Raw genomic sequence first — 9,301 nt, forward strand, 5'->3', positions numbered from 1 at the left:
ATCTGAGTTCTGGAAGAGGAAGTGACGGTGGAATAGAAAAGAAAGGTTTGTACAGGTGTGATAATACAGGGAAAGAACCAAACAGACTTTTTTTGAGATTTCAAAACTGTGTACCTGTGTGAGTGGTACTGCTTTGGGAAGAATTCTTAGCATTTTCCCCAGAGCATCCACCCCGGCAAAGCCTTCATTGATCTAACGGTTCTGAGTGCCCCAAATTCCTGCTTTAATTTAAGACCAGGTTGCACTTGGACCCAGTGCCCTCCTCGGGCCCAACCCTGTCTATATATAACTATGGTTTGTGTCTGCCTTTCCCCGGTTTTTAGGTTTTCTTTTTTGATTCCCTTTTTGAAATTCTGGCAAGAACCACTAATATCTAAGCACAATGGGAAGCTTTCAAGGAAACATTACTAGTGCCCAGAGTGTAATGTGTTTGGGTTGGCTTAAAGTGGCAGGACTAGATGGAATTGCTTGTCATTCAGAAATTGGATACGGGAGTCTCTTGCAGACTGAAGACTGCGTTCATCAAGCACCTGGAAAGGGCAGAGCTGAGGGATGACAGGGCTGCTGGGAGGGGTGCCCTACCCCCCAACCACATCCTCGTTCCCAGTCCTAAAAAAATGTGGAAAACACGCTGCAGGAATTTGGCATGTGTTAAAGTGGTTAATGTCAGTTTGTCTTTGTTCTTTTTACTTAAATAGGTTAAACAGTGCACCGGTTGAAGGATATTCAGAGCATGTTGGAAATAAAACTACTATAAGGATGACTTATCCGGAGGGTGCACCACTGTCTGACCTTGAATATTATTCCAATGACTTGTTTGTTGCTGTTTTATTTAAAAGTGTTGACTTCAACTGGCTTCAGGCGATGGTCAAAAATGAAACCCTGGTAAGCACTAGAAATTCAGCCATCAGATATGCCTCCGTAAAAAGCGAAGGGGCCTCTGATTGGAATTAACAGGTTTTTATTTTTAAACTAACACACATGCTTTCAAATAAACACTCCCTTTGTAGAAGCCCCTCAGAACTTCCCCTGGAAATTGCTTTCAGAACTTGACTGAGTCACATGTGGAAACTGGGATCATTACTTAGTGGAAATAACAAGCTTGGGACCAAAATGGCTATCATTGAGGTTGGCCACCCACCTCATTCACCAGACATGAATTTACATGGCTTCTGACTATTTTCAGAAATTAGTTTTATGTGCATGAGTATAAACCATTATTGAGGCAATTCAGAAGAAGATACATAAATTCTCCGAAGAGTATTTTCAAAGAGATTCTCCAAAAATGCTTTGGTGGTGTTCTTTTTTTTTTTCTTTTTTTAATGTTTATTTATTTGGCCGCGCTGGGTGTTAGTTGTGGCAGGCGGGCTCCTTAGTTGCGGCATGCAAACTCTTAGTTGCGGCATGCCTGTGGGATCTAGTTCCCTGACCAGGGATTGAACCCGGGCCCCCCGCATGGGGAGCGCGGCGTCTTATGCAGTGCGCCACCGGGGAAACCCCTGGTGGTGTTCTCGCTGGAGTCAATTCACGGCGTTCCAGAGGGGCAGATGTGGAGGAGATGGCCCCAACTTGGTCATATTCCTTTTCTTTGTCTTTACAATAATCTCTCACCTTACTTTATAGTCCCCCAGCCCCCCACATTATGTTGAAATGAATTCCAGAGGTCAGCTGTTAAGCAGTGTGTGTGCGTTTATATGCACTTGCACAAACCAGCTGACTGTAAAGTTAACAGGACATATCAGACCTTTCACAGAAGCTTCACGTGCTGGAGAATTTGTATCTCCAAAGCTCGATTCCGTACAGGTTACTGTGGTCCTCTGGATTTTCTCTTGGGTAGTTGTTCTAGTTGAAAGATGAAGCACATACGAAATGACTTACAGTCAGTTACCAAGAGACATCACAGGACTAGGAAGTGGAGTAAGTGGAGAAGGGGGTGCGTGGTGGGGGCCTGAGCACAGGCGGGGCACCCAGAACGCTTCATACCCTCGAATTGGATCTGTTTGCTTGGTTTTCCCTGGGCAAAATGGTGGCTTTGGATCCTAAAAAGGCTGACTCTCTCAGGTCATTACCTGAAGAATTTCTTCCCCAAATCAATAAGAGCTGCTTCTGCAGTTCCTTTCCTTGTCCAGTGCCACCTTCATAGATCAGATCCTTAGAGTTGCTTGCCTGAGTTGAGGTACTGGATCTGCATAGATCTGTGACTTGGCCACAGAATGCAGCCTACAAACCCACAAGGGGCCACACCCACGGTTCTGGCCTCATTAGCAGGGGATGCGCTCTGCCCGCTCCACTGATAAGATGACTTGATTAAATCCCCCTAACGATCGCTTGCTTTCTTTCCTTAGCCGTTTTGGGTGCGACTCTTCTTTTGGAAGCAGGTGGCGGAAAAAATCCCACTCCAGCCAAAACAGTTCAGGATTTTGAATCCGGTTATCATCAAAGAGACTGCCTTTGACATCCTTCGATACTCAGAGCCTCAGTCAAGGTTCTGGGGCCGAGATAAGGTATTTTTGTCGCTACTGAAACTTAACTGTTCTTCTCTGTGTTGGAAAGGAGGCACCTATACAGCTTTCAGTTAGGCTCAGCTGTATACCCAGAAGCATCTTCCGGGGGTGAAACCTAGTCATTGATTAGATGTTCCATGTGTTTTTCCCTCTCTACATCTTCACCTTAGGGCTCCCCACTGATTGATCCCCCCACTCCTGGTGGCTCATCTGACTAGTACAGTCGGCACGTTAGCACTTCGGTCACTGAGATATTATTTAAGGTATTCTTACTCCAGGATTCCATATAATTAGCTGCAGGACACTGAAAGGAACTTCGGTGATCAGAAAGTTCTTTACATTTTAACTCTACAGGCCACTTGGGTGAAAATTGACGTTTATCCTCACTTTATAGGTGAGAGCAGTGCTTTTCAGTTGATGCCTGGATCCCACCCCAGACGTTCTGATTTAATCTGTCTGTGTTGTGGTCTGTACGTTGGGATTTTCAGAGTTCCCTGGGTGATTTTTATTTTTCAGCCTGCTCTGAGAACCTTGGTGCTATAGGCTGTTCACTGCGGTAGGTTCTTTACCTGCAATTAGCCTGTGTTGCTACTGGGCGGAGATGCCTTTATTACCTGTTTCTTCATGATCTGAATAGCTAAACCTGTGTCTTTAAATAAAACTTTTTTAAAAGCAGTGGAAATGGTTTAAGCAAAACATTTATATTTAAGGAAAAGCAAGGAATTTTGAAACATGGGGACTGCTACCCACACTGGGGGCCTGAGATACCTCCTAGGAAATGGGGCTGGTCCAGGGTGCAATTTGCAAATGGAGCTAGACTCAGGGGTCCTCATCCAATAGGCAGATGAGCAGGGTCTTCTATTTGCCCTTTGAATCAAATTCTAATAAAAAAGATGCTTTAACACAACTGTGTAAATTTTAAAGGAAGAATCCTGTGCTTGTTAAGGAAAACAAATACCCGAATAGTCTCCTTAAAAACAAAAACCTAGTTCTTCACTGCGATCAGTAAGAGCTAAATCCAACTCTGGCTCCAACTTCAGGCTTGAACACCCAGCTCGGGTGAAATGGTTCACATAGTGGAAGCTGTTCCCTTCGCAGTCCGCTGTTTTCCTCCAGGGCTCTGGCCTTTCCATCCATGGGGAGCCCAGGAGGGCCATGTAGTTTCTGCCCACTGCAGGAACGTGTCCAGAACCCGTGATGTGTTTTCCCTCTCATAGGAGAGCAGCCCTACCCCCGACCAGTGACTGTCGGGTCTCTGATTGGCTTTAGCTGGGCTCTCCCACACAGAGCACATGGGTTCCTCCGGAATGTGGGCTTACAACTTTTAACCTGTTGGCATCACTTTTAACAAAACAATTTTATAAAAAAGACAACATACTTTGGCAAGATTCTTAAACTAAGTTATAAAGAGGTTTCACTATAAGTGCACTTAGATTTCTGTATCTTTTAAACTGCCCCGTTTCTTTATTAGATTCCATAGTATTTTTTTTAAACACAGGCAGATGCTCATTTGTTGGCTTGCAGGTCGATTTTATTTTAAAAATAACCTTTAAAAAATGGACAGATTTAATTACGTGAAATCCGAAATTGCTGAATGGCGAAGGGTATCAGAAACAAAGTTAGTGGGGGAAAATTTATCATAGAAATCACAGAGTAAATATTCTCAAAGCATTTAGAGATCTTATTAAATCAAAAAGAAAAAGATGAGCCAATAAAGAAATGAGGAAAGGATATGAACAGACATTTCACAGAAGAAATTAGTACAGCCCAGGAATACATGATAAAATGTTCATCTTCACCAGTAATCAAGTAAAAGCGAATTAGAGCCACAGTGACATTTTTTGCCTGTTTTCTTAGCAGAGATTTAAAAGCTTGATAATGTCCTTGTTTGGCAGGAATGTAGGTAGAATTATAAGTTGGCACTTTTTCCGGATGGTGGTTTGGCAATACATATATCACTTTAAAACATGAATAGTCTTGGGCTTCCCTGGTGGCGCAGTGGTTGAGAGTCCGCCTGCTGATGCAGGGGACACGGGTTCGTGCCCCGGTCCGGGAGGATCCCACATGCCGCGGAGCGGCTGGGCCCGTGAGCCATGGCCGCTGAGCCTGCGCGTCCAGAGCCTGTGCTCCGCAGCAGGAGAGGCCACAGCAGTGAGAGGCCCGCGTACCGCAAAAAAATATATATATATATGAATAGTCTTTGACCCCGCAATTTGACTCTAAAAATTTTATTAGAAGGAAATTAGAGAAAATCTGCAAGGCTATTCTATGATGTTCATCATAGCATTGATAGCAAAGGACTAAAAACAGCCTAAACATTCATCATTAGAGAATTGTTTAAACGTTATGGTATAGTCGATGCAATATCGTGTGACTGTCGAGGATGAAGAAAAACTAATGGATATGAAAACACCTCCACAATGTATTAAGCAAGAAAATCAAGTTGCAGAACATTTATTTAATCCCGTTTTTGTTTAAAAACTAAAAATGTATATATAGTTGCATAGGAAAAAGCTTGGAAAGAATGACCAAACTGTGAAGAATGCCCTTCTCTGGAGAGTGAGTCTATAGGAGTCTTTTACATTCTACTTTATAATTTATCATTTGAATTGAATATTTGCTTATTTTTTATCATTGTCAAAATGGTATTCTTCTTTTGGATAAAAACAGTAACTTGGAAGATGGCTTCTGATCTAAAATTACATCGTCAGAAACTCCCTCATGCATCTGCCCTCCCAGCAGACAGAGAAGCCTGTTGGACAGTGAGGGCTGCTCTTGGGGGACGTGTTCTGGAGATAACGTGCTCTGGGGAGCTTTTGATAGTTTCTGAGTTTCTCTCCATGCATTACCCCTATATACTCCTCCACGGACACTGATGGGTACTCCTAAGGTGCTGTGTGCCGAGCTGGCCGCAGGTGGAGAAGACAGGGCGCACTGCCTTAGAGTCCTAAGCCCAAACAGGAGGCTGGCTTCTTTAGGGTCAATTTCCCTTGGTTTTTATTTCCAAACACGTAAAATGACTGTTGAGTTCCTTTTTAATAAGGGAGGTTGGCTTTGAGAGGTAGACAGGACACACTGGGGAGCAGGAAGCAGTTTTTATCAAATGATGGGTTCCCTGGATGTTCGCTATTCCCACCTTAATCTCTGAACTCTGAAAGGTTCACTGTTGTTCCAGTTTACAGAAAAGGAGAGCTGGTCATGGAAGTCACAGACTCGGCTGAGATGAACCAAGGAGGTATATTTGCACATGAAAGACGATACAAGAGAATATCGAGTACTAGATGGGCAGCAGTCTCCAAGGAGGGCTTAGGCACTGCAGGGCTTTCCGTATTCCTGTCTGCCGCCCTGTGTGCTGTCTTTACCCAAGTCTGTGAGGGAGATCCCGAGAACCAATTCCAGATTTACAAGTGGCAAGATATTGGACGTGAAGAGGGAGTGGTGATACAGTCAGAATCCAAAATTCTGGACATCTGGCATTCTAGGCCAAAGTCAGCAAGGGTACATTTTGGAAAAAACAAATGTGAAAGCCCGTAATTTGAGGCGAAAAATGTACTTGCCTGAACAGAGAGCCAGCAGAAACTGGCTGAGCTGCAGGACGTGTGAAAATGGCCTGGGGGTGTTATTTGCCAGAAAGGCAAGTAGGGGTGAAGTAAGACTGTCTTCACAAGTAAGGGGTGAAGACAGTCTTCACCAACGAGAGCTGAGCCCGCTCTGTTCTCAGGCAGAGGCTGTACAGGAGCCAGCCAGGACGGGACGGGTTCCCAAACCATGTCCGGAGAAGGGCTGTGGCCACTTGTCCCAGAGCAGACCTTGTAGACGTTTGTCGCATGAGAGAGGAAATGGGTTAGTCTTGCTATTATGGTCATTCTGTGCAGGACCGGTGGGTGGAAGTTTTAGAAAGAATACCTTTTAGCTTGGTGCAGCAGGACCTGCCAGGCTGCCCCTTGCTGTGTGTTAAAAGAATTCACATCACAGACCATGATTTAGAGTCTAGATTCCTGACCTGGATGGCAAGTCAGACTTTAGAATTGGGTGATATTTGAAATTGTGTGACGTATAAAATTGCAGCCCCCAGTGCCACTTTCATCACTTTGCATGGCATGTAGCCTACCTGTAAAGCAGCGACTTGTGCTAAGACCTTTTTTTTTTTTTTGTCTTTTCTCCTTTCCAGAACGTCCCCACGATTGGTGTCATTGCCGTTGTCTTAGCCACGCATCTGTGCGATGAAGTCAGTTTGGCAGGCTTTGGCTATGACCTCAGCCAACCCAGAACACCTTTGCACTACTTTGACAATCTCTGTATGGCTGCCATGAACTTTCAGACCATGCACAATGTGACCACAGAGACGGGGTTCCTCCTGAAGCTGGTCAGAGAGGGCGTGGTGAGGGATCTCAGCGGAGGCATCCATTGTGAATTTTGAACCCAGAAAACCTCACTTGAAAATGCAGTTCTGACCAGGAGGGCTGTTTTTCACAGCCTTCTTGACGCGTCCTGCAAGAACTTTGAAGTGCAGCTGGTGTTTTTTAACTTTTAATTTAAAAACCAAAAACAATACAAAAAGTTCTGCTCTTCCCACTTTTTTTCCCTATTTATTTGAAGCCAGTGTTTTTGCACAAAATTTTGTAAGTTAATTTTGAGAATGGGAAAGACTTTCCAAAGAGAATTGTATGTAATGATGTTTTATTGTATTTTAAGAAAGTTATTTAATTTGTAAAAACTCTGTTCATGTCTACTGCACATAGAATCCCAGGTCATTATGTGGAAGAAGGGAGGCGACTCCTTTGATGACAGCCCTGAATGCCTGACTCTGGTTCTCTGTTAGTCTGTTTGGTGGGACAGATGTCGGAAGCACTTCCAGGGTGACGTGCTGGGTAGCTAAACCACTGGGACTGGTTGGGCCATGCTGCTGCATGAGGCCTGGGCCGGTCGGAGAAGTTCACCGTCCCTCTCTGTTGATCTGCCTTCTGCAGGAAGACTTGTAGGAATCAAGCAGGGGAGCTGTCCTGCAGGTCCCAGGTCAAGGAGGGACACAGAGACATTTTCTGTGTCCTCCGAGTACTGCAACACTGCCCCAGGCGGACAACTCTTGGATTTCTTGAGAGTTTTTAACTGCCTTCCAAACACTTAAATGTTAATCCAGATTATTCCACTGTCTGTCTGAGGTGGCTTATAAAAATTAGGACAAAACCTCTGTTCTCCAGAGTCGTAGAGGAATAAACTCTTTCCAGGAATAATCATGTTTTCTGAAACACTGAAATGAAGTCTTCCCAGTGTTATAAATTGCCTGTTTAAGAAAAAACGTTTTTTTTTTTTTTTTGAACGCCTCCTTGGCAGTGTGTACCAGGCAGTGTGCTGGTCAAAAAAAAAAAAAAAAAGAATAAAAGCTTTTGAGGAACTCTTACAGTCTAGTTAATTTGAGTGCTTTTTTTTTTTTTTCCCCTAGAAAATAAGTTTATAAGTCTAGCTAAAATGTCCTTCTTGGATGCCACTGCTAGTCAGGACCTCACTGCAGATGCCTGTGAGGAGGGCTGGGGGATGAAGGGGTCTCCTCTGCTGGCTGCTACTGCCACCCCTCCCCCAATTCTATTTCTCCCACAGCCCACGGTGCAGCTCTTGACTCCCAGGCCAGGCCGATGGCTCCCGCATCTGCCGGCTCCTCGGCATATGCGGGGCAAGGAGCCAGGTCATAGCTCTGAATGAGTCCCTTGGATCTCCAAGGTTCTGGGGTCAAGCTCAGAGCAGCCTGCGTAGCAAAATAGGATTTCTCTGGTTTTATGTCTTTTCTTAAAATTTTCTATGGATTCTACTCTGTAAGACACTGTTTAGGAAAAAATGCTTTAAAATTCCTATCTGGGGCTTCCCTGGTGGCGCAGTGGTTGAGAGTCCGCCTGCCGATGCAGGGGACACGGGTTCGTGCCCCGGTCCGGGAAGATCCCACGTGCCGCGGAGTGGCTGGGCCCGTGAGCCATGGCCGCTGAGCCTGCGCGTCCGGAGCCTGTGCTCCATAACGGGAGAGGCCACAACAGTGAGAGGCCCGCGTACCGCAAAAAAAAAAAAAAAAAGAAAGAAAATTCCTATCTGTTAAACGGTGAGACTTAGCTCTGAATATTGAGACTCAGGAAACGGCCTGCAGCTGTCCTGTGTTTCAGGTGAGGCCAGGCCTGCACCACACACCTCCACCCCCTCGTTCCTCAGGGGATACTTAGAGAAGCCCAAATGCTTATTAGAAAAGACAAGAAACAGCCAGGGTCCAACAGTTGGAAAGCTTTCCCGGTGCACCCCTTCACGGGTGCGCGTGGTCTCGTGGTCTCGTTTCCCCTGCCTTGCACAGCTGCTGGGAAGTAGCCCGTCCAGCACTTCCTCAGCTTTCAACAAATACCAGACCTGGCCTCGTCCCTCCCCTCCTACTCTGTGTGTCTTTTTTTTTTTCATTTTTACATTGTTTTGCCCGTGCCTCTCAACGTTTAATTACTGGCAGGCAGTAAGTGCCCTAAGTGAATAAAAAGGCGTATTTTTTTCAATGACCTTTCATGGTGTCCACCAATGAGAGTTGACCAGAGACCACCTTTGAGAACTTTAAGCACTTCGGCCGTTTTCATTAGAAGTTGCTTCTCTGCTTCAGGGTTGTGTCTCCGCCTGCTTTTCTGGGAACAGACCTCCAGGTGCCCCAGGGTGTCACAAGGTTGGTCTCCAGTAACTTGAGTTTCCTCCGTCACACTTTCAACTTTGTGCAGCCTTGTAGGCACACATGCTCTTACGTGGATGTAATCATCGGTTTTGAGGCAACTTAGGATGAC

General features: G+C 45.2%; 1 protein-coding gene across 8 annotated transcripts in view; it reads left to right on the forward strand.

The window, feature by feature from the left end:
- ST3GAL5 (ST3 beta-galactoside alpha-2,3-sialyltransferase 5) overlaps positions 1-7,901 on the forward strand; it is a 50,114-nt gene extending 42,213 nt beyond the window's left edge. For 7 of the 8 annotated variants that reach the window (XM_004324105.4, XM_073791183.1, XM_073791182.1 and 4 more), the window contains 3 exons: positions 699-885; positions 2,346-2,504; positions 6,676-7,901. In XM_004324105.4, coding sequence (XP_004324153.2) covers positions 699-885; positions 2,346-2,504; positions 6,676-6,924 — 595 coding nt within the window. In that variant the 3' untranslated portion in view covers positions 6,925-7,901. Of the gene's footprint in view, positions 1-698; positions 886-2,345; positions 2,505-5,679; positions 5,740-6,675 lie in introns of all 8 variants that reach the window. The other variant, XM_073791184.1, reaches the window with a different exon arrangement.
- The last annotated feature ends 1,400 nt before the right edge of the window (positions 7,902-9,301 follow it).

This window comes from Tursiops truncatus, chromosome 14 (assembly GCF_011762595.2).
Source record: "Tursiops truncatus isolate mTurTru1 chromosome 14, mTurTru1.mat.Y, whole genome shotgun sequence".
Classification (NCBI taxonomy): Eukaryota; Metazoa; Chordata; class Mammalia; order Artiodactyla; family Delphinidae; genus Tursiops; species Tursiops truncatus.